General features: G+C 36.2%; 1 protein-coding gene across 2 annotated transcripts in view; it reads right to left on the bottom strand.

The window, feature by feature from the left end:
• Nucleotides 1-25779, bottom strand: part of CFAP36 (cilia and flagella associated protein 36) — a 29747-nt gene extending 3968 nt beyond the window's left edge. Inside the window, exons 1-7 of one of the 2 annotated variants that reach the window (XM_047854223.1) lie at nucleotides 25451-25779; nucleotides 22287-22351; nucleotides 21435-21536; nucleotides 8232-8346; nucleotides 4684-4771; nucleotides 2952-3003; nucleotides 1082-1172 (exon numbers count right to left, since the gene is read on the bottom strand). In XM_047854223.1, the coding sequence (XP_047710179.1) occupies nucleotides 1082-1172; nucleotides 2952-3003; nucleotides 4684-4771; nucleotides 8232-8346; nucleotides 21435-21536; nucleotides 22287-22351; nucleotides 25451-25565 (628 nt within the window). In that variant the 5' untranslated portion in view covers nucleotides 25566-25779. The remainder of the gene's footprint in view (nucleotides 1-1081; nucleotides 1173-2951; nucleotides 3004-4683; nucleotides 4772-8231; nucleotides 8347-21434; nucleotides 21537-22286; nucleotides 22352-25450) is intronic. The other variant, XM_047854224.1, reaches the window with a different exon arrangement.
• Nucleotides 25780-25925: the final 146 nt, after the last annotated feature.

The following is a 25925-nucleotide window of genomic DNA, read 5'->3' as shown; positions in this document are numbered from 1 at the left end:
AAACCTATCCTATCTCAATTATAAAAGTTCTTCTTTTTTTTAAGTTTATTTATTTTGAGAGAGAGAGAGAGAGAGCACGAGAGAGTGCATGCAGGTGCAAGCAGGGGAAGGGGAAGAGAGAGAGAAAGAGAGAATCCCAAGCAGGTTCTGCACTGACAGCATGTGGCCTGACTGGGGCTCGAACCCACAAACAGTGAGATCATGACCTGAACCGAAATCCAGAGTCGATGCTTAACCAACTGAGCCACCCAGGCACCCCAATTATAAACACAAGATTTGGAGGCAGAAGACCAAAGTAAGTTACAGTTTTACCATTTAAGTGCTCAGTGATTTTGGACAAGTCACTCAACTTCCCTGAATTTCTTATAACACAGTAATAATAAGACAGCAGAAAAATAAGGATTGCAATATCTACCCGACAGTTGTGTGGGTTTTTTTAAATAAGAAAAGGACATTTATTTAAAACCATAGAAATGTAAGATAAAATGAACTGAATTCATGCTCTTGGCTCCAATTCTGTTTCAGAATTACTTGTTTTCTTACAAAAGAAATCAGAATATAGTGAAAATAGATTTGCTGTACAGTGAACAAGTTCATCCACTAACATTTCCCACAAGGATTCTCATCAATTTTAGTTTCAATGATATTTCCTGACTAAACATCTGCATCAACTGGCTACTTCTTGTTTTCTAGTTATGCTTGAATTCATTAGTAAAATAGTATTACCTTTCCAAGTTCAACTTCTAATTCACAGACACTATATAACCGTGGTCAAGGAAAACAACAGATGTGATGTGAACATATGTTGGATGCTGTAGCCATGGCACAAAGGCCGGTGTCTCCCTCAAGGAATTTGACTCACTCCCCTGGATGCCAGGCTTCACTTAGAAATCTGGGGACTACACTCTGTCAGCTGAGTGTTTCCCACCTGCAACTTCTATAGCTAAATTAAAAGAGAATTGTAAATACCAATGGCCATTCAGTCATTTTGAAGGTTAAGTATGCACGAGAAAGTAACACACTCTTTATAATGTTTATGTATTCATATTATTAAAGAAAGTTCAGTACACTTCAACCTTACCTGCGGGTGGGTGTGCAAAATGTTCACCATCCCCTTGGGAGTTCATTTTTGCAGTTTCACTTGCATGCACTGGAGGCTCTTCTGTTTTAGTCTTCAGGAATTCATAACACAATTAAAAATTTTTTAGATTAATTTTGACTAATTCACTACTTAAGTTATCCAAAGATGTCATTAAATATTGTCTACTAAATCGATAATGAACAAGAGATTTTCCAAAGTTTTCAGCACTTTACATCTTTTACTTTTTGAGGTAAACATTCTCATTTCAAATCATGAAGTGCTAAGAGTAACCCACCAGTATGCTTTGTACTTCAGACTTAGCAAGAAGTTAGGTTCAAATCCAGGCTTCACCCCTTACTACTCATGTGACCTGAGTAGTCATTGATGTCATTGATGAGGACACCAATAGTACTCTAAGAGAAATAAATTCACTAAATTATAAGGTGCTTTTCCACTTAAAATAATCTATATAGCACTACCATGTTATGCCTGAAGAAACCACAGACTGGTTTATTTCCATTTCTAAAATGGGAGAGTATATTTAAACCAAATAAATCATTTAAATCTTAGAAAGAACTTAGTAAACTGATAATTTGTTTTTCTTAAAAACAGTAAAATCTAATCACATGTAGCTTGTTAGGAAGCTCATGACAGAAGCCCCTACATGCTGGTAATGAACACAGGAAGATTCATTATCATACTATCAGCTCCACTTTTGTGTGTTTCAAAATTTCCATATAAAAATGTAAGAAAAGTTTTTAAAAAACCCAAACATGTACACCTAAAACATAGTATTATTCAAGAAGTCAAATATAGTTTCCTTATAAACCAAAGTGTTCATACTAATGTCTTCTAATAGCAGTTTTGAACTGATTTCTGTTCTATACTCTTACATTAAAAATATTAATATCTAAGAATTGCATGTTCATTCACTAAACGGAGATTTACTTAAAGATAAATAAATCCCTCTTGATCCTAAAACATCTCTATTTCTCCTGCTCTTCACTGGGTACCTTGGGAGTGAAATAAGGTTTTTCAAAGACAATGCATGATACACAAGCATGTGTCATAGTGATTGAAGGAAAAAAAGGAAAATGACTTTTGAATGATTGAGAGAGAGTTTATATTCGGTTTCCCCTTCCCTTCAGAGAGATTTGGGCAAGTGTAGAAAGAGAAGCAGCTAGACAAAGGAAGAGGAAAGAATAAATATTAGCTTCCTTCACCTTAGCCAGATACACGTTTAATTTATCCTTAGGAAAGATTAGGTACTTTATGGAAATAGTTCTTAATGGAAGAACAGTATGCCAGGAAATATAATAACTAAACCATTCTGCGGCAGGCTGATAATGTTAAAATCTTCAGGAGACCCTCAGGAGTAACTATAGCTGCTGTTTCAAAACAGTAAAGGAATCAAAGAGAGTGGGAAAGTAAAATATTTTTCTTAATTGTCTCCATTCATAAAATTAAGGGAAATTTTTAAAGGAGTCTCTCAAAATATGAATGATATTACAGTTTTGGGGAGTTAATAATCTCAATGTTTATTGGGTATTTAAAAGGTAGGTTGCTGGATGGGTTATAAAGTGAATATGGTTATAAAGTTACATATAAATGCTTAGAATTGCCAAGAGAATACGATACTCTGAGGAACTGTGTGGTTCCACATAAGCAGCAAAACCTTGCCATATAAACCTAAGAGATAACAGCAATGAGAGAAACCTGGCTGGCTCAGTAGGTAGAACATGAGACTCTTGAGCATGAGGTAAAGTGTTCAAGCCCCATGTTGGGTGAGTTTACTTTAAAAAAAAAAAAAAGAGAAAGAGAGATAACAGCAATGAAATACTTCTACTATACTAATATGCTCTGTGGGCACCTGCTTTTTTCTCTTCCTTTCTTCTTCCTGGTCATATTCCTCTTTTGATTTTCTGAAATATACAAAAATAAGGTAGAAAAGTAAATTTTCTTTTTTGGTCAAAGAACAAATATTCAACAAACAACATTCTAAACTAAGCTCACAATGTGTTTAAGGAATCTTGGAAACCAAGGTGGAAATAATCAGGCTTTTCTTAAAGCAGCTTAGTCAACTGAGAAAGACATATAGATATACACGGCATAAAATGGTAACATAAAATATGGGTTTACTCATTTCTTCTGGAAATGTGAATGCCCCAAACTGAACAAAGATCTACAGATTTGAAATCCCAAACCCAAATTTGAATGGCAAATCTGATGTCTCACTTTAAAATTATGAGATCCATCTCTCCCCCCATTCTAGTTTTTCCAGTGGCATGGGAGTTACCACAAAGCTCTCCTGATATCATTATGCCAAAGCCCTATCAGCTTTTGTAAAATGCTCACTGAGGCCCTCTGATTTAGAGAAATAACCAAGTCAACTCTCGTACGTGTTCATAACTAAGCTCTACTACTCTATAGTAGTACATCTCCCTCAAAAACCTAAGGGCTTTTTAGAAAATAAAATCTAAAAGTACAATGCTGATCAATTTTCAGACCACGAATCAACCAACAGAAGCAACCAGTACAAGTCAAACTACCAGTCCTCTAAACCTATTACCAATATCCTTAACTCTTCAAACCTATAAACTCAAAGCATCCTGTATTTTCTCAGGCTCCCATCTGCCCCTGCTGTGGGAAGTACGACCTGGCCAGAAGAGGTTGGGTTCACCTGCACTCCTGCCTCCCTCCCTACAACCACTCAAATCCCCTGGAAATAAGCACTAAGTCATGGAGGTCCTTCCATAGTTCCTCACTAGACCCATCCTCCTACTGACCATCCTGCCTGTCCTCCCTTCTGCTTTGAAGTTGAAACGAGGGGGGTAGGGCTGGAACTACAGGATGTTAGAAGACAGTCATGTGTGTGGTTAGGGCTGAAGAGAAAGGAAGGGCCCCCAAAGGACAAGGCCCCATTCTGTAGGGGACACATTGGCCACAAGTAACCTTTTGCCCTAAGCCTATACATTCTCAAAGGAGATCTAAAAATTAGGTACTTCAATTGCCACTCCCTTCCAAATCTCCCAGAGGGGTCAAGAGACAATAGACCCAAGAGAAAAAGAACTACTCTTTTAGTGTGCTGCACACTCCATGCCAGGCATTTGGCAGAGAATCATGTAACTATCTACTTTTCCCTTGCAGGGTACCTGCCCAGTCAGCTATTCGGCCTGTGGAGTCTGAATGTCCAGCTTCCTACTGTTAGACACCTAGAACGAGCCCTCTCAAATACCAAGGTCCAGAAGCCATGGAATGTCTTGCTTACTCAGGCCACTACGCCCCTTTCCAGGCATCAGGATGGGTCTACTGCAACTTTTCCCACTGGTGGCTAGTTTCCTGTTCCCATGATGAGAGGAGAAAAAGACCCTCCCATTTGGCCTGATATAGTATGAGGCATGTGAAAATCATTTTTTCTGTCAATTAAAAAAAAGTTATACATAGTTATAAACAAGTACAATGATAAATCATTTTTATGGTTTTCAGTAGAGAATATAGATATTTTTTACTAGTTCATAATATTTTGGAGATAGAAAACATATATACAGATCATATCACAATATTACTAATGATTCATTCAAAAAATAATTAAAGAAGGATACCTAAGAACTTCCCTCAGGATTTTCATCTCTTCCTGTTCAAGATCACTGACCACATCAGAACCATCTGTTAAGCAGTCAGGTAATACACCTGTTCAAAACCAAAGACCACACAAAAGAATATAAACTCAACTGAAAACATTTATTTCTCACTACTCTAACTCACCAAGAAGTACAAATCAGTTTATTCATATCTTTCGTTTTAAAAATGTTCTCAGCTATTATCTAATTATGGTCTTTTTAACTTTTTCTTGTTTTAGAAAATCAGCCCCACCAAAAAACCCACAATTTTACCTAGAACTCTCTTAGTAATTATTTGTATTACCTATTAAAAATAACCATAATATAGCAATTAAAATTAGTTAATATAAACTATCACCACCCCTAATCACATACTGAGTATATACCACTGAAATCATTAAGCTCCTAATAATAAAACTATGCTCTTAAAAGTATCCCTTAAGTGTGAAAAGAGTTTACAAAACAAAATATAAAATACTTTAATTGAAACAGTATGTTAATAGTCTTCATTCATACTATAGCAAATGCTACTGAAAAGAGCCCTGCTTACTACATGGGAAAAAGCACAGTGCTAAGCACTCAGGGACAATATAAAGATGAATAAAACAATCTCTGCCCTCAGAGCTTCTATCTAGATATTGGGCCAATAACTATAAACTAGGGCAATACCAACTTTGGCCCAAGCAAATAATAACTCATGGCAAGTAATTTTAAGAATTGGTTGAATTTGCTTTATTACCTTTATCTTCCTGTTAAGCAGGTAGACTGGTAATCAGTGTTGTGTTCATATCTATAATTAGTATATTCCCGCAACATCAGCAACATGTCTCTTAATTTTTACCTTCCATTTTCTCTATTCACAAATGACTATGGGATTTTGGATCCGCTCTAAATTAAAGTAGCTATATGATTCTAATCCCCTTGGTGTTTAAATACATTTTTAATTACACTTTTTATTTTGAGATAATTGCAGATTCACATGCAGTTTTAAGAAATAATACAGAGAAATGCTATGCATGCACCTTTTTTCAGTTTTCCCCCAATGGTAACATCTTGCAAAATATGGTATAGTGTCACAACCAGAAAGCTGACGTTGATAAAACACATCGATGCATTTTTGCTCAGTCAAAAGATATACAATTAGTATTCTCTAATAATATTTCTAAGGAAAATTAAAAGAACTAAGGAAAGAATAATGCAATAGTATGCAATACTTCAAAGCCATCAAAATAATGCTCTGATTTGCATTTCTCCAAAAATTCTTTGATAAAATACAACTAAGAATCCAAAGAGCCTTTGAATGTTTCTTACCACAATTTTCAAATGATCTGCAGTTTTAAGTACAATCAACATTGCTCTAAGGTACTATCTACCAGATCTAAGCTAAGCAACATTCTTAAATCCAAGTATTAAAAAATACTATGGCAGAAACTAAGTCTTAGTTTTTACCTAAAAATAAGCAAACAGTCCCACTCTGTAGTTTGACACCAGCATTAGTCTGCATCATTGTCTCATCCTCTCGTGCTAACATAAGCCAGATTTGCTTAATTAGCAGGTAGCCAAGTACTTAGAGGCTGAGCCCTACCCCACCACAGCAGAGTGATTCATGAGTGACTTAAGCCAATCATAACAGTCTCATTTCCCCTGCTAGACGGTTTAAGAAAGGCATGTGACCCAAATCCTGACCAATAGGACCTGAGAGGAAAATTCCTAGGAGGCTTCTATGCAAGTGTTGTCTTGCTAACAAAAAGAGATGCACAGGAAGAAACACCCCTTTTCTTCATGAGATGTTGCTGAGTCTTATTCAATGCGGTCAGAGTACAATTATGAGAGAAGATCCTGAGAATAGCAGAGTATAAAGATGGAAAGCATCAGCATTCTTGATAATATCACTGAGTCCTTAACTTAGCCAACATGGACCATCTTCCTTTCCTCCTTTTTCTGGACTTCTTGTTCTGTGAGATGATAATTTCTTATTGATTAAGACATTTTCACTGAGGCTTCCTGCTAATGGCAGCCTGAGGCATCCAGCCAATGTACTTGTTCCCTTTCTTTGTATTAAATCTAAATGAGTTTCCAGTTAAATTCAAACTGGAAACTACAGAGTGCCAATATCAAGTTCACTATCTCTTTTATCAAAATTGAGCCCCCCCAAAACAATTTTAACTAACATAAAATAATTATTCACATTCTCTATCCAATAGGTCAGAATAAAGCATAATTTCAGGAACATTCAGAGAAAAGGATATTATAAAGAAAACCATGGTACAAAGACAAAGAAAGAGACTGTTTTCCAAGTTTCTTTACATCAAAGTCACAGCACAATGTCATGTGTAGTTCAGGGTTAGGGTGGTGTTATCTCCTACCCACAGACATCACCTCTTTCACCACTGTGAAAAGCATCCTCGGATCTTACAGAATAGTTATGGTGGTGGTTGACTCTAAGAGATAGTCTCTACTCACATCAGACTAACAAGAGGGCAATCCACAAGGGGCCCTGCAACACTCCAATGTTTGCCCTGCAACAACAGAAACCTCTTGTCGCGTGTTCCAGATCTTTAAAAGCAAATAGTACAACAGAACTATAGCTCTCACATGTTCAAGAAACACTTTTTACAAAAAGGTCCTGCTGCCAAAGAAGAATATATAGGCATGGTCAAGAATATCAGTGTGGTCCATTGAACAAAGGAACATATAGGTATCAAGGTCAGGTTATTAGAGCCAGAAATCTGAAAGGAGATAAGAGTCTGGATTGAAAAGGACATAGTGCAATAATAAGTATGGTTAGAAATTCAGATGTTTTAGGTCAAAATGTCAAATGTAATTCAAATACACAAAAAAGGGAATAAAAGCAGGAAAAGCTAGAGAGAAACTGAGATTAGGCAAGAGAGTCAGAGAACAGATAAAACTAAAAGAGGGTTACTGGGGCTTTGAATTCTGTATTCCTTTCCACCTGATGGTAGTGCAATCATACCTGCCCATTTCCCTGGAACAGTTCTCAGTTTGGTCCCAAGACCAAAAGTTTTAGCATCACCTGGAAACTTGTTAAAAATGCAAAGTATTCAATCCCACCCCAGACCTACTGAATCAGAAATGGGAGACAGCCATATGGTTTCAACAACCCTCCAAATACTTCCAAAGCTCACTAACTCTGGAGAGCCACCGTCTCTCACAAAGGTCCTAACAATGATAAGCCAGAAGGAAAAGAGAAGTCCCCTTCTCTCAACAGTAACTATAACTGTGACCACTCAAAAATACTGAATTTCATAAACAAAATGGCTAGGAAGAAAAATCAAGCTCTCTGAGACCTAAATCATCATTAAATTAGATTCTAGTCTGCTTTCTTTCAGATGGCAAACACACACTGATCAGGAAGATTATCTTGAGTCTCTTAAGTCAGCCACAGATTTTCAAACTTGAAATAAATTTATACAAAGCAGCTACACTTAAGACCATAATAGAATCAGAATAATCAAAACTGAAAAAACAAAATGCATTTAGCAATTCAATTTCTAAATTCAACACTTTACCATTTCTCTCTTGAATTATTCGAATGGCTTGCAGCTGCATTTCAATGTTTTTCTGGACCATCATTGCCTTAAAGATAGTAAAATCTTCTGCTGCCAGCACAGGTTGCAAAATGGCCTATGAAAAGAAGTCTGGAAGTTAAATGAAGATTCAAGTTTTAAAACTATTTTCCACACAGATCATTTCTATGGCAAATCATTTCTATCAACTCAGGAATGCTGTATTATTATTTATGGTCAGATGACTCAAAAGGAAAATTTTAAGATTCTAAAAACCTTTAATGTAGGCTCTCAAGAGGCTAACTCTCCCAACCCCCAGGCCTCCAAGAAGCTAAGGCTGATGGCGATGATACATTTTCCAAATGAGCCAGTGCTGAGTAACTCTGAAAAACAGCACAGAAATTGGACTTAATTTTTTAAAGTTACAACTTCAGTATCTGGATTTGTTTTTCAGCCGAAATAAAGATACCTATTTGGTTTTTATTCTGTCACTTGAAATTTATAGTTAATAAATCAGTAGTTACAAAATTATCCCTTAATTAATAAAAGTACCAAGTTAAATAAAAGTAAATGCAAAAAAATGGAGTCTGGATATTAAGTGTAATGAGGTATTAGTAATATGAAAACACAATTATAGTTCTCCTGTATGTAGAAGGCTTCATATAAGAGGTAATTAGAAATTATAGTGTGAAATAATTTTCTGGATTAAAAAAATATGATAAATTAGGGGAAAAACTAAGGTGTCTACCTGGAGTACCCAAATTAACACTTTTTTAACTACAGGGAACTATTGCTATATTAAAGAGCAAACCAATTCCAAAGCTAATCAACAATAAGTAAAATAAGATTTGAAATGTGTGAAAACCCAAAACACTCAAATTTTATGCACTTACTAAAATCTTATTTCAAGCTTTACATGCTATTGATGGAAAAATTGAACACACAAAATCATGCAGAGGCAACCAAGGGTGTGCTATTGTTTACCAGGTGGGCAGCAGCAATAATGTCAGACATCTCAACAAAACCTCCATCCAAGAGCTCTAAGCAGAGAAGGAGCCCTTCTCCCAGCAACCAGCTCCCACCCTAAACAACCACAGTATATAGGAAAACAAAACAAAATGCAAAAGCAGCTCTCTGTGACATTTATAAAGAGTCAACTGAAGAAAAAAATGATGGAAATTCTTTCCCATTAAATTCATACACACTGTTCAAAAGGCCCACAGCAGGGCATAGCAGATAGGCTTGACTGAAAGTTTCAGCCGAAAGCTCAGTATTGAAAACACTTGTGGACAGTCTCTGTAATAGATTAGTGATGTTTGCCAAGACATCTTTCTATGATTATGCCCCCACAAAACATTGTTCTGGGGCTTCCTAGACTTCTTATTAGTGATATCAAGGACCTTATCCTCATCACTAATAAACTCTTAAAGGGCAATGCTACTGAACAGCAATGTATCAACTGGGGCTTCTATCAGCAAGCCAGAGTTTGAGATGATACTTAAGTATGTTCCTTGATGCATCTAAGAAATGCATATTCCTAAACCCTACCATAGACATAATAATCTAAATTTCTAGAGGATGGGTGTCCATGTATCTCCACAGATAATTCTTACAACATTAAAGCTTGAGAACTACTGAAACATTGGAAAAAATGAGCCCTTAATATCACAAGCCCACTTCCTGCTTAACCATGTACTAGCTGTGTGACTCTGGGCATATCATTTAGTCTTTTGAGCTTCAGTTTCTTCCTCTGCAAATTAGTACTCTAATAATTTTGTTGAATCTAAGATTCCATAGATGAGTAAAATAAATCATTACTTCATGTACCAACAAGAAAAGAAAAAAGAACCTTCCAATTACATTATGTCATTCATTATAAAATGCATTCTCATTTCAGAGATATTACAACAGGAAAAATTTTCACTTTAGCACGATATAAATTTAATAATAACTTTCTGGGGTGACTGGGTGGCTCAGTCAGTTAAGCATCCAACTTCGGCTCAGGTCATGATCTCACGGTTCATGAGTTCAAGCCCCGCATCAGGCTCTGTGCTGACAGCTCAGAGCCTGGAGCCTGCTTCTCATTCTGTGTCTCCCTCTCTCTCTCTGCCCCTCCCCTGCTCATGCTCTGTCTGTTGTCTCTCTCTCAAAAATAAATAAACATTAAAAAAACAATAATAATAACTTTCTGGTTGGGTGTTGGAATTAAGTAAAATGAGAAAGCACTTTTTAAACTGAAAAGTACCCATAAAAGTAATTGTCCTCGTCCTGTTGATGCTGGTTAAATATCAAAATGGTGCACTAAACCTAACAACTTTACAGCAATGAGGTTCTTCTGGTTCAAGGAAATGGATGTGAACTTCCAACAAAGGCAGTTGGAGGAACTAAATACAAGAGTTAACTCCAAAAAAACCAGTTTAAAAACAACAATCCCCCAAGTAGCCACTAAATTATCTGAAATGTCAAAGTACTTTGACAGAAGACTGTGAGATCAAGTATATGTGATGTTATTTGTTTGAGAAAAGCACATTAACAAAAAAAATGAACACTGAGTATTTGAGAATCTAACTTAAATGAGTTTACAAGACGTTCAAATATATTCATACTTAGCCTAAGATTAGCCTATGGTTATCTCTGCTTAGAGTTCACCATGCCATATTTTGAAAGGTACAGGTGATTTCATGTTCTCACACTGCTCCACTAATAGAACTACAAGGAGAAACAGATGAATTCACGATTACATTTGGAGACTTCAATACCCTCTATCAACAATAGATCCAGCAGGCAGAAAATCAGTAAGGACATAGTTGAACTGAACAGTACCTCAGTCAACTGGATCAAATTGATATTTCTCCAACAGAAAAATACACATTTTTCTCAAGCACACATGAAAAATTCACCCAAATAGACAACATTCTGGGGCATAAAACACATCTTAATAAATTTAAAAGAATAGGAATCATACAAAATATCCTCTTAGACCACAACAGAATTAAACTAGAAATCAGTAACTGAATGATAGATGGAAAAAACTAAAATTCTTGCAGATTAAGCAATACACTTCTAAATAACACATGGATACAAGAAGTACAGGGGCTTCTGGGTGGCTCAGTCGGTTAAGAGTCCGACTTCGGCTCGGGTCATGATCTCACCATATGGGTTCAATGACCACGTCGGTCTCTGTGCTGACAGTTCAGAGTCGGCAGCCTGCTTCAGATTCTGTCTCCCTCTCTCTCTGCCCCTCCCCTGCTTACACTCTGTCTCTCTCTCTCTCAAAAATAAACAAACATTTAAAAAAAAGAAAAAGAAGAAGTACAGTTGAACAACATTAGGCCTGGGGCACTGACCCCTGTGCAGTCAGAAATCTGCATATGACTCCTGACTCCCCCGAGCTTAACCACTAATAGCCTACTGATGACCAGAAGCCTTAGCAATTATATATTGCACCAATTAACACACATTGTATATGCTATATGTATTATATCCTGCATTCTCACAATAAGCTACAGAAGAGAAAATGTTATTATGAAAATCATAAGGAAATTAAAAGGCAACCTACTGAATGGGGGAAGATATTTGCAAAGGACACATCCAATAAAAGGTTAGTATCCAAAATATATTAAAAATTTACACAACTCAACACCAAAAAACCACATAATCTAATCAAAAATGGACAGAAAACATGAACAGACATTTCTCCAAAGAAGACATGAATAGATGCTCAACATCACTCATCATCAGGAAAATGCAAAGCGAAACCACAATGATATATCACCTAACACTTGTCAGAATGGCTAAAATCAAACACAAGAAACAAGAAGTGCTAACACAAAAAAAGTAAAACACAAAAAACAAAAGAAACAACACGGATGTAGAAAAAAAGGAACCCTCATGCACTACTGGTGGGAATGTAAACTGGTGTAGCCACTGTGGAAAAATAGTATGGAGCTTCCTCAAAAAATTAAAAATAGGATAGGATCCAGTAATTCCACTACTGACTATTTATTCAAAGAAATGAAAACACTAATTGAAAAAGATATATGTACCCCTATGTTTACTGCAGCATTATTTACAATATTTACAATAGCCAAATTATTGAAGCAGCCCAAGTATCCAGTGATAGATGAATAAAGAAGAGGTGTGGGTTGCCTCGGTAGTTCATTGGTTAAGTGTCCAGTTCTTGATTTCAGCTCAGATGATCTTGCAGTTTGTGGGTTTGAGCCCCACATCAGGCTCCATGCTGACAGTGCAGAGCCTGCTTGAGATTCTCTCTCTCCTTCTCTCTCTGCCTCTCCCTAGCTCTCTGTCACTCTCAAATAAATAAACTTAAAAAAAAAAAAAGAGCTGGTATGTGTGGATAAACATGCACACACACACACACACACACACACACACACACACACACACATGCTGGAATATTAATTATTCAGCCACAAAAAATAATGAAATCTTGCCATCTGCAGCAACATGGATGGATCTAGAGAGAAAGACGAATACCATTTAATCTCATTCATATGTGGAATTTAAGAAGCAAAACAGATGAACAAAGAGAAAAAGAGAGAAACCAAAACCACACTCTTTAACTATAGACAATAAAGTGATTGCTACCAGAAGGGAGGTGGGTGGGGGTTTAGGTGAAATAGATGAAGGGGATTAAGAGTAAACTTATCATGATGAGCACTGAGTAATGTATAAACTTGTTGAATCACTATATTGTACACCTGAAACTAATATAACACTGTATGTTAACTATACTAGAATTAAAATTAAAATTAAAATTAAAAAAAACAAAAAGAATGGGCGCCTGGGTGGCTCAGTTGGTTAAGCATCCAACTTCGGCTTAGGTCATGATCTTGCAGTTCGTGGGTTCAAGCCCTGAGTCAAGTTCTGTGCTGACAGCTCAGAGCCTTCAGATTCTGTATCTCCCTCTCTCTCTGCCCCTGCTCCACTTGTGATCTGTCTCTCTCTCGCGCTCTCAAAAATGAATAAACATAAAAAAAAATTTTTTTTTAAATCTGTGTAGAAGAGGACCCACACAGTTCAAACCTGTGTTGTTCGAAGGTTAACTGTAGTCTTAAGGGAAATTTCTTGTTAAAAGAAATTTAAAAAAAAAATTTTTTTAGAGAAAGAGAGCACACGAGTGGTGGAGAAAGTGGGGAGAGGGGCAGAGAAAGAAAGAGAGAGAACCTTAAGCAGACTCCACACTTAGTGCAGAGCCCAACATGGGGTTTGATCCCATGACCCTGGGATTATAACCTGAGCCAAAACCAAGAGTTGGACACTCAACCAACTGAGCCAGCCAGGTGCCCCTAAAATATTTCTAGCTAAAAGAATATACAACTTATCAAAATTTGGGGAGTACAGTAAAAGTAGTGCTCAGGGGAAATTTATAGCATTAAATGCATATATTGAAAAAGAAAATTACCTAACATCAATAATCTAAGCTTTCACCTTAGGAACTACAAAGAGCAAATTAAATCCAAAATAAGCATAGGAAAAAAATAGTAGAAATTAGAGAAGAAATCAACTAAATTTAAAACAGAAAATCAATAGAGAAAATCAACAAAACTAAAAGTTGATTCTTCAAAATTATCAATAAAAGTGATAAACCTCTAGCCAGGTTAACTATGAAAAAAAAAAGAGAAAAGACATAAATTACTAAAATCAGGAATTAAAGAGGATACATCACTACAGATCCCAGGGACATTAAAAGGATAATAAATATTACTGACAATTCTATGTCCACAAATTTGATAACCTAGATGAAGTGGACCAATTCCTTGAAAAACACAATCTGTCAAACTCACACAAGAATAAACAGACAATTGGAATTTGTCTATATCTATTAAAGAGAAGGAATCGATAATTAATAACCTTCCAAAACAGAAAGCACCAGGCCTAGCTGGGTCCACTGGTAATTTCTACCAAAAATTTAATAAAGAAATTATAAAATTTCTCTACAAAAAAAAGATAACATAGAAGAAAAGTTACAGATTCATATTATTTCTCAAAAAAATAATGATTAAATATTTGCAGAAGTTAAATAGCATAGCCTATAGAATGATGTAAAAGATGTTCTATTGATTCAAATTATTGAGAAAAAAAAGTATGACTTTGAAATTCCCTATCTCTTCCATCTATAACTTACTCAGTGTGTATGCTATTTTCCTACCACCCCTCCTTGCATGATTCAGATTAGGATTTTACATGTAATTGAACATGCATATGCTGCCCTCAGATAAGAATCTTCAAAAACAGGGGAAAAAAAGGAATTATACCAATTCTTTACAATCTCTTCCAGAAAATAGAAGCAGAAGGAGTACTTCCTAAGCTATTTTATGTAGCTAGCATTATACTAATACCAAAACTAGACAACGACACTACAAGAAAGAAAAGCACAGAACAGTATCTCTCATGAACAGAGATACCAAAATATCCAACAAAATATCAGCAAGTTAAATCCAACAGTGCATAAAAAGAATTATACACCATGACCAAGTGGGATTTATTCTAGTTATGCAAGGCTGATTCAACAGCCTGGAATTAATTAATGTAATCCATCACATCAAGAGACTAAAAAAGAAAAAAATCATATGATAATATCAACAGATGCAGAAAAAGCATTTGACAAAATCCAACATCCATTCATGATAAAAACTCTCAGCAGATGAGGAATAGAGAGGACTTTCCTTAACCTGATAAAGAACATCTACAAAATATTGACAGCTGGGGCACCTGGGTAACTCACTAGGTTAGGCAACTGACTTTGGCTCAGGTTATGATCTCACATCTCATGAGTTTGAGCCCCACATCAGGGTTGTCAGCACAGAGCCCAATTCAGATCCTCTATCCCCCGCTCTCTCTGCCCCTCCCTCACTCACTTTCTCTCTCTCTCTCGCTCTCTCTCTCTCTCTCAATCAAACATAAACATTTTTTTTTAAAAAAGCAAAAAACATAAAAAAAAAAAAAACCTGACAGTGAACACCATACTTAATGGTGAGAAACTAGATGCTTTCCCGTTAAGATCAGAAACAAGTCCCCTCTTCCCACTCCCATCCCATTCCACATAATAGTGGAAGTCCTAGCTAATGCATTCAGAAAAGGAAATTAAAGGTACAAAGATTAGGAAGGAAGAAATAAAACTGTTTTTGTTCACAAATGACAGGATTGACTGTAGATTATTCCAAAGAATCAATTTAGAGAAACTTCTGGAGGGCGCCTGGGTGGCTCAGTTGGTTAAGCATCCGACTCTTGGTTTCAGCTCAGGTCACAATCTTGCAGTTCCTGAGTTCAAGCCCTGCATCGGGCTCTGTGCAAATGGTGCGGAGTTTGCTTGGGATTCTGTCTCTCCCTCTCTCCCTACCCCTCCCCTGCTCATGCTCTCTCTCTCTCTCAAAATAAATAAATATTAAAAAAAAAAAAAAACCTCCCGGAACTAACAATTAATTATAGCAAAGCTGCAGGATAGGTTACTGTACAAAAATCAATTGCTTTCCTTTATACAAGCAATGAATAATGGGAATATGAAACAAAAAGACACATTTACATTATTTCTACAATAAAATAAGTACTTAGGAATAAATCTAACAAAATACACAGAAGATCTATAGTAGGAAAACTAAAAAAACCCTGATGAAAGAAATCAAAGATAATCTAAATAAATGGAGAGATATTCCACGTTCATAGATAAAAAGACTCAATATTGCTAACATGTCAATTCTTCCTAATTTGATCTGTAGATTTATGCAATCCCAAACAGAATCCAGCAAGTTATTTTGTAGATATCAACAAACCAGTTTTTAAATATACATGAAAAGTCAAAAGACTCCGAATAGCCACACAATATTAAAAAAGGAAGTCAGAGCACAGACACTAACTTCAAGACTTATTACAAACAACAATAATCAAGGGGCACCTGGGTGGCTCAGTCACTTAAGTGTCCAACTCTTGATATTGGCTCAGGTTATGATCTCATGATTCATGAGATCGAGCCCCATGTCAGGCTCTGAGCTGACAACACAGCTCGCTCGCTCTCTCTCTCTCTCTCTCTTTCTCTCTCTCTCTCTGCCCTTTCCCTGTTCGTTCACTCTCTTTCTTTCAAAATAAATATATAAACTTAAAAAAATAAACTACAATAATCAAGACGTATGGTATTGGTGAAAGAACATACAAATAGATTAATAGAACAGAAAGAAACTGAAAACAGACCGACACAAACATAGTCAACTGACCTTTGACAAAGAAACAAAGGAAATCCAATGGAGAAAAAATCATCTTTCCAGCAAACGGTGCTACAGTGTCGGGCCACGCAAAAAAATGAATCTAAACATTAAACTTACACCTTTTACAAAAATTAACCCAAAATGGAACACAGATTTAAATGTAAAAAACAAAACCATAACACTTCTAGAAGAGAGTGTAGAGAAAATCTGGATAACCATGGGTTTGGCAATGACTTCCAAAGATACAACACCAAAAGCATAATCCATGAAAGAAAATCGATTAAATCGTGGACTTCACTGAAATAAAACAAAACAAAACAAAACAAAAAAACTTCTGCTCTGTGAAAGACTTTGTTAGAGAAGGAAAAGGTAAGCCACAGAAGAAAATTTTGTGAAATATTTGCAAAACCCATATCTGATAAAAAAAGACTTGTATCAAAATTGTATATAAAAAAGACTTATAATTCAAGTACTAGAAAACAAACAACTCAATTTTAAAATGGGCAAAAGTAAACCACTACACACATATTAGAATGGCTAAAATGCAAAAAACTGACAATACCAAGTGCTGCCAGAGATGTGGAGCAACAGGAACTCCCATTAATTGCTGGTGAAAATTAAAAATGGTACAACTACTTTAGAAGAGAGTTTGGCAATTTCTTACAAAGCTAAACTTAATCTTACCATATGACCCAAAAGTCTTGCTCTAGGTATTTGCCCAAATAAGTTGAAAACTTTTATGTCCACACAAAACCCTGAATATTAGTATTTAAGCTACCAAAATGTCCTTCAAAAGGTAAAGTGATAAACTGTGGTACATCTACATAATGGAATATTACATGACAATAAAAAGAAATGAACTATCAAACAACAACAACAAAAAAAAAACATGAAAGAACCTTAAATGCATATTGCGTAATGAAAGAAGCCAGTATGAAAAGGTATATACTATATAATCCCAATTATATGACATTCTGGAAAAGGCAAAACTAGAGAGACAGTAAAATGCAGTGGTTGCCAGGGGCAAGGATGGAAAAGATAAATATGTAGGACACAGCGGGATTTTTAAGGCAATAAAACTATTTTGTAACATACTGTAATGGTGGATATATGACATAAAGTATTTGGCAAAACCCATAGAACTGGACAACACAGAAAGTAAACCTTAATATAAACTGTGGACATTAGTCAATAATAATATATCAATGCTGACTTACCAATTTTAACAAATATACCACACTAATGAAAGATGTTAATAAGGGACACTGTATAAGGCAGCTGGGTGGCTCAGTGAGTTAAGCATCTGACTTTGGCTCAGGTCATGATCTCACAGTCCGTGAGTTCAAGCCCCATGTTGGGCTCTGTGCTGACAACTCAGAGCCTGGAACCTGCTTCAGATTCTGTCTCCCTCTCTCTCTACCCCTCTCCCACTGGCACTCTGGCACTCTCTCTCTCTCTCTCCCTCTCTCAAAAAATAAATAAACATTAAAAAAAATTTTTTTAAACAAGGGACATGGTATTATCTGCTCAATTTTCTGTAAACCTAAAACTGCCCTAAAAAATAAAGTATTAATATTTAAAAATCTTACTAGCACTCATACAAAATATTGTTTATTATCCTGTGTGTATTTTAGAAAATGAAAGTTACACTACATATGTAATCTCTTCAATGATACAAGTTATTGGAAAAACAGCATAATTTTGCCAAATTACTATCATAATATGAAAGTATTAATGTTTATATTATAAAAGTCAAAGCAAATCAAGTAAAAAACAAAAGTAAAAAATACTGTTGTCTCTTGCCATATAGAAGTCTTCTGCAATATGGTACATAGAAATCAATGATGTACTTTATCCTCAACAAAAAATCACAAGGAAGTCACAATGAAGGAAGTCATTTTTGCCTCCTTCAGTTGTAAAATATCACAAAAATTACAAAATTCAACTGAAGATGACTGAGATAATAAGTATCTCAGTAGTTATTATATTATCATATTTTCTGAGGTTAATTCATGAGAATTTTTTAAGAATCACATATATAACAGAAAAACATGTCCTCACAGATTTTTTGTTGTTGTTGTTTTAAACTAGAGTTCTTCATCTGATGCATTCCTTGCTATTCCTGCTGACATCAATAAATAGAGTATGGCAGAAGCAGTGGTCTAGGCATAACGATGACCAAACCCGATGAAAAGAATTTTGTTAAGTGGGCTTTAGCAGTCAAATTCAGTGGGAGCTGGTTAAAACAACTGAAACCAAACCAAGCAAACCAAACCAAAATAAAAATTACCTCCTAAGTAACCCAGGGCAAGCAACTGGTTTCTTGAGTTAATTCTTAGGCACCCTATACTGGCATATGTAATCAGCATTCTGATCTTTCTGTGTAAAGATTAGATTATTGCTGCAAAGCAGTAAATAACATAGTTTTGAGCTGTTCTTCTGGTAATGGTGATGGCCTTGTGCTGACTGAATCAGGTTACTGCTATTCAGTATCTGATGCTAAGTGTTTGCTCCATAAGAGAATACAGCTAACTAGTCCACATGGGGATTGAACCAGTGACCCTGGCCTAATTAGCACACTGCTAATCAACCACCAAAATAGCTAGTATTAATTGGGAGGTGCTTCCATTTATAGATCACTTTATAAATGTCAGGTATTGTGCTAAATGCTTTATGAATATTTTCTCTTAAATTTTGCAAAAACCTTCCAAAGTAGATACTACCCATATTTTACAGATATGGAAACTGAGAATCAGAATGGATAAGAAAGGAAAACAGTACAACAGTCTCCATGGTCTTGTAGCTAGCAAATGAAACATCTAGGACTCAAATCTAGGTCTGTCTGTATCAAAAGGCTTGTCTCCTACTACATAACAAGACTGTATTACTAATCAACTCCAAATAAATCAAAAGGTCTTATATGACAGAACAAAAGAGAAAGATGCATTACTCTTGAACTAAAAACAGTATCTTAAAATTCTGAACATCTTCATTCACAAATAATTTAAAGTTATCCTAATAGTGAAAACAAAAGATGGATGAGTCTACCATTAGCACGAATATCTTTATTCACAAAGTAATTCAGGCTAATTCACAATGGCTTAATTAAGAGGTTGACAAACATTAACCAAAATAGAAAATATTCCTGAAAAACAAGGAAAATTAAAACAAATATCAATGTCTTAAAAGAAACCTAAATACTAGTTAATAATTTTCAAATTATTCCTGTTCAACTAAAAAGGAAAAGAAAATAATGCCTATTATTATACTTTAAACTAAACTTATGGTACATATAGAATAAAATCTATTGGTGAACAACTTTTGCTTTACACCATTAGTAACTAAAACCAAATGTTTATTTACATTAGTGCAGCATACCAATAATAAATATATTTTTCAAAATGTCATGTTATATTAAAGATGTTCTATCTCTAGAATTAGAGATGATCATTAAATAAGCAAAACTTGTGCAAAAGAGAACTATAGTAGGAAGTGCTGGGTTAAACAGTAGTCAAAGCAACCTCTTCTAGGCCCTGATAAGAAGATAATTTAAGTTAACAAACATTTATTAAGAACCTCCTGCTAGGAACTAAGTTCTCATCTCTGTGCTAGACACTGGGAATGCAAAGATACTCAAAACAGCTCAAAGGACTTACAATCTAGAAAGGCAAACAGACTTTTAAGAAACTGTAATTCTACCAAAAATGTACAAGTGTCCAGTGAGGTAGAATGAGTGCTAGTCTAGCCTAGCATAAGAGGGATCAGGAACACTGCTACAAAAAGTAACATTTCAGCAAGGCCCTTATGTAAGAGGGATTCTCTGGGTAAGGGAAAGATAATGCGGTGGGAAGGTGAGGGCCAAACTTTCCAGGGTTACAGAATGGCATGAACAAAGCCAGACACATGGATGTTTACAAGAACAAGTGGCCTGTAATGACTATAGTACATAATATATTAGAGAACTATAGCAGAAGAATGAACATATAATTTAGGGTCACATCATAGACAATCCTCACTATCATCTGGCTAAGGAATTATAGTTTATTTGGTGGAAAATGGGAAGCTAAAACAACTTGTGAAGAAGGCTATTTGGTCAGTAGCAACATATCCCCATCTTGAACCTCTGAGCAACAGCTCACAGTTGGAGTGCCTGGACAGGCATCCTAGCACTACTTACTTAGCAGTGGACTTTGCACTGCTTAATATATATGTGCATTAGTTCTTTCATTTCTACGTGGAAATAAAAGAGTGCCAACTTTTTTTTAATTAAAAAAATTTTTTTAAGTTTATTTATTTATTTTTGAGAGACAGCAGGGGAGGGCCAGAGAGACAGGGAGAGAAAGAATCCCAAGCAGGCACTGAAATGTCAGTGCAGAACCTGATGTGGGGCTTGAACCCACAAACCAGGAGATCATGACCTGAGTTGAAATCAAGAGTCGGACACTTTACCAACTAACCCAGGCACTCAATAGTGCCAAATTCTTAAGAGGCATCAGGAAGATTAAATGCTAGAATATATGTCAAGTGCCTAAAACAGCAGCTAGCATGAGCCCTCAGTATATATTAATTATAAAAACACATAATACTGAGTTCAAACCAGTACTGCAGAACTAATGAGACAATAAAAGTAGTTCCAAGGGAAGGAATTCCAAGGAAGTGTTTACTATGAAACTGCTGAGATAAAAAAAGGAGCAACTGAAAACCTATCCAAGATCTATATAAATAAAACAGTAGTTTGGACAAACCCTGTGATTATAGTTCTGCATTCAGAAAGTTCCTTTTTAACTGCATTAACTCATTAATACCTCAACTGATCATTTCTTGAGGTAATTATAAAAAAGAAACCCATATATGATGAATTAGCTTTTCACTCTTACAGTGTCTAAAATAGTATACTTTGACAATCAAACATAGCCAAATGCAAGCGAAACCCTGGACATTTTTGTTAAAATTCTATGTCAGTAGAATAACACAAAAGCAAAACCTGTGATGTACGTGTCTTTGCAAGAGGAGAAGTGCATGCTTCTTGAAATTGATCTTCATTAATTCCCATCTCTTTGAGGTAACTTTCCAACAGCTTTTCAACCTAAAAAAGGGAAAGTTTAACTTTTATAATTTACATAGAAAAATTCCAAAAGACAGTTTTCATGTTAAGTATTGAGTTTAGAAAAGGATAATCAAATTCTTGCTTGCAATTATTAATTTATAGCAAATTTTATTATATGGCAATGACAATGTCTTTCACCAAAAAAACAAACAACAAAAAGTTAAAATTTTTGCACAGAATCAAATGAAATTTTATTTCCTCTGCTTGAAATAATGGAAGTCAAGGTTATGATGTTCAATGTGGTACAACTCTTCTGCTACTCAGAGCCAGTTTTTAAAATCACAAGACAATCATGTCAAATTAATAATTAACACTTCTCTGGATTAATCAGAAGAATAAGAATAAAATTTAAAGATTAGAGGCAAGATCTCTTAAAATAGCTACCCTAAATCCATTCTTTAGATTCTACAGTAGAAGAGATAAGAAGTCAAAAGGATGAAATACTCAGAGAAGCCTTGCAGCCTGATGGAACTGGTAGTACTATTAGGATAGATTGTATGTTTTAAAAAACAAAAATTTTTAGGTAGGCTCTATGCCTAACGTTGGGCTCGAACTCATGACCCCAAGATTAACTCATGCCGTATAACTGACCCAGCCAGGTGCCTAAAGGTGGGATTTTTTTTTTAATTAAAGAATTTTAAGATGGAAAAATCCATGTGTTTAATTTAGAAAAGCTAAAATTAACATTATTCTAATTACCTTTTAAAATCAGTGGAAAAAAATACTCACTAGTTCTTTGTATTCCTGATGAATCTCTGTATAGGTCAATTTGCTTTCTTCTTCATCATCAAAAACTAAATTTAAAAGAAAAATATTGTATAGTGTAAAAAAGAACAAATCATTTGATTAATGCAAATATAAAATTAAACTCCTTACATCTTACATTGAACTCTCGTTCTTATAACTTAGCTTTTAGGCTTTGAATTCTTGAATTTAAAAAGAAACTGTGTGTGTGTGTGTGTGTGTGTGTGTGTGTGTGTGTGTGTGTTTACACACACATATACGTATATTAGTAGTAATATATGTTGTATATATATAACATATAACAGTGATAATTGGAAACAAGTTTTTTCCAACTTAAGACCTACTTCATGGATAAGACAAATGCTAATTTTCTACTTTCAATAATAAAAGGCAGCAGTTTCTTTATAAACTTTTAATGGAATATTATTGTTAATAGTTTTAAAATATTAATTCCTTTTACAACAGGCTCCAGATTATATTATCATACTCAAACTTTGCAAATGCAGATTTTACTGAAAGTGACTAGCTAGGCCACTTTTGCTACATATAAATCAGTAATGAAATTAAAATAAATAAAACCAAAACAAATGTTTGCTCAGTGATCATATATGTGAAACAATGTGTATTAGAAAGTTATATATTCCAAGAAGCTACAATCTAATTAGAGAAACAGGACAAATTCATGAATTGTCAACAAGAAACTTTTTTAATTCCCCCTAAGTGATCTAAAATGCAAAACTAACTCCTTTAATTTTCTATCTGAAGGTCTTCAATGACTGTTCTTTGCCTAGATAATAAATGCAAAATCCTTAGAAGGCCAGACAAAACATCCAAGATTAGATCCCAAGTCTCACCTCCCACCACTCCAAAACCCAAACTTTCCACTCTCAACATACACAATTACTTGGAATACCACCAAACATAACAACAACAAGTGGTGCTTCAAACTCCTGTATATTTGCCCAAGTGTTCCTAGATCTCTTGGCCTTTACCAGTCCTCTTCTCCCAACTGTTCTTAAAGACATTGCAAATGGCACATTCTCCCAGACCTGCCACCCAATCCCAAATCCTAGGCTGGTTAGATCCCTCCCTCTGAACCCTTAAAAACTGCACTACATGCCTTCCTTTATTATGACACCTGCCACTTTAGATTTAAATTTCCATTGACCTTCCTGTCTTCCCCGCTAAATCATAAACTTCTCAAGCACAAGGCTTTTGTTTCATTCATCTTTCTATCCCCAGCTTCTGGCCCACAGACACTAAATAAATAACCTCAATAAATTGAAATAAATGCTGATATCACAGGCAGTACAAAACTAATCTTTAAATTATCTGAGGTAGTGGGGCGCCTGGGTGGCCCAATGGGTTAAGCGTCGGACATCGGCTCAGGTCATGGTCTCACCCTCCGTGAATTTGAGCTCATGTCGGGCTCTGTGCTGACAGCTCAGAGCCTGGAGCCTGCTTTGGATTCAGTGTCTCCCTCTTTCTCTGCCCCTCCCCTACTCACGTTCTGTCCTTCTCTCTCTCAAAAAATAAATAAATAAACATTAAATTATCAAGGTGAAGAACAGCACACTGAAAGTCACTCAAGTATTAACACTTATTTCAACTGACGCTGGGATGTTACTTCCACTTCTGCCATCTGCTCTATGTAACACAGGGCATACACACAGTATAATAGCTACTTAAACTGTTTCCAGTTAATTGTAAACCAAATTACTACCTTACATGTGTATGAGGCTGAGGATTACTGCTTCCCTGTAAAATTACACAATCAGATGTATTATTACCGAGATATCTGCACCACTTTTGATGTTTGGGGATAAAAAGAAAGATGCTTTAATTTTTTTTTTTCATTTCAGCATTTAGTCTCAGAGGTATAAATAGAATCAAAAGGTGAAATAATTCTTTATTCTCCTAAAGGAGAGATCAGAATTCCACATGCTTCATCGGTCTCAGAATTTTAAATTCTTAAAAAGATCACAAATAAAAATAATTCTGAACTTCTTTAGAAATGACCCATAAAAACAAGACTTAAATATTATCTGAATTTTGATTATGGTGTAATTTCTATTATAGTAACGAAAAGATCCAATGGTCAAACTAAATTTTATCTTTACCAGAATCATGGAATCTCAGGGTTGAAAGGACTTTTAAAAGGTCACTCAGGATAACTAATCATAGTTGAATTCCCCTCTATAACATCTCCATTAAGTTGCTGTCAAATCCACTTAAACACTGCTAGCTCCTGGGAAACTCATTACCTCCTAAGGTAGGCTAACTTAACTGGGATACATTCTGTTAGGGAGCACTTCATAGAAATTTGTCTGTAGCTAGTACCCACTGACCTTAGCTCTATCCCACTGAACCTTACAAAACAAGTCTAATTCATCCAACATAAGGCAGACGTTCAAATGATTGATGGATATTACTACCTTAAAAGTCCTGCCTAGCTAAACAACCACCATAACAGTTAGGCATTCATTCATATGACATGGTTTCTAGTTCCTTCTCCGTAAATGAGCTCCAATTTGTCTCCGAAAACTGAATGCAGAACTCAAAGCGTGAATGATAAGGACCTGGAGGTCCTTTTCCCTTACAGGGAATATTATGCCACATGTATATAGTTCATTTGTTAGAAAATACTCTCCCCGCCCCCACCCCAAATTTTTGTACAGCAGAGAGTCTGAGTGTTCAGTAAAGGCAATACAGGCCACTGGGTCGCCAGCTCTGGGCCTGCTGGAGTAATAACATGCCCTCCCTTTGCGATCAACTGCTTAAATAATAAGGAACATAGGCAAACTGACATCTCTCCTCCCAAGTCACTGGGGAAGTTGTTGAAGCCCACCCAAACAGTCCACCTGCCCAAAGAAGAAACGTGCAGTATCGGGTGTAAGACCCAACAACATAGGATTAAAGTCTGATGATTTTCGGATGTGCTCGGGTTCAGGGAAGGGGGAGTCCCCGTCTTCAGTTCCGTGAAGGAAGACTGGCGCAGTGCCAGCAATACCTCCTACAAACCAGCTCTAAACCTCGCCGACAAAGGTAAAAACCTAAGAGATGAGAGGTGGTTCGTGGTGACCACCTTCCGGCCGATGCTGGGGAGAGAGACACAAGAAAGGGCTGTCGGTTCGGGATCTGGGTTTTACCTTCACATTTCTGCTCCACAAAGTCCAAGATGGGGATGGACCAGTCCGGGCCTCGCAGGAACCCAGCGATGCTCTCCACCACCCATTCCACCTCATCCTCTTCTTCCGCAGCCATCCCGCTTCGTGGGACGCCGTGGAACCCTAGGCCAGACCGCCGGAGCTTGCTAAGGCCCTAGGGCCGCAGCGGGCCGAGACAGAATGGGAGAAGAAAGAGTTGTTCCCGCAATCGCTCCGCTACCTGGACGAAACCCACAAACCAGTTAACGTAAAATGGTCGCTATGGCAACACGCGCAGCCGCCCCAGACTGCCTCCCGGAAGTGAAGCCAGCTTCCCTGGAGCCTGCTCCTCTCGGAAAGGGCCATTTGAACAACGTTTTCGATTGGCTGGGAAAGGACAGTACTGGATCAAAAGATAGCCTTCCGCCTATTGGCCCGGAGTTGCTAGGGCTGAGAGCAAAAGTGTAGCCATTGGCTG

This window comes from Prionailurus viverrinus, chromosome A3, assembly GCF_022837055.1.
Source record: "Prionailurus viverrinus isolate Anna chromosome A3, UM_Priviv_1.0, whole genome shotgun sequence".
Classification (NCBI taxonomy): Eukaryota; Metazoa; Chordata; class Mammalia; order Carnivora; family Felidae; genus Prionailurus; species Prionailurus viverrinus.
This window is presented reverse-complemented; position numbering and strand designations above follow the sequence as displayed.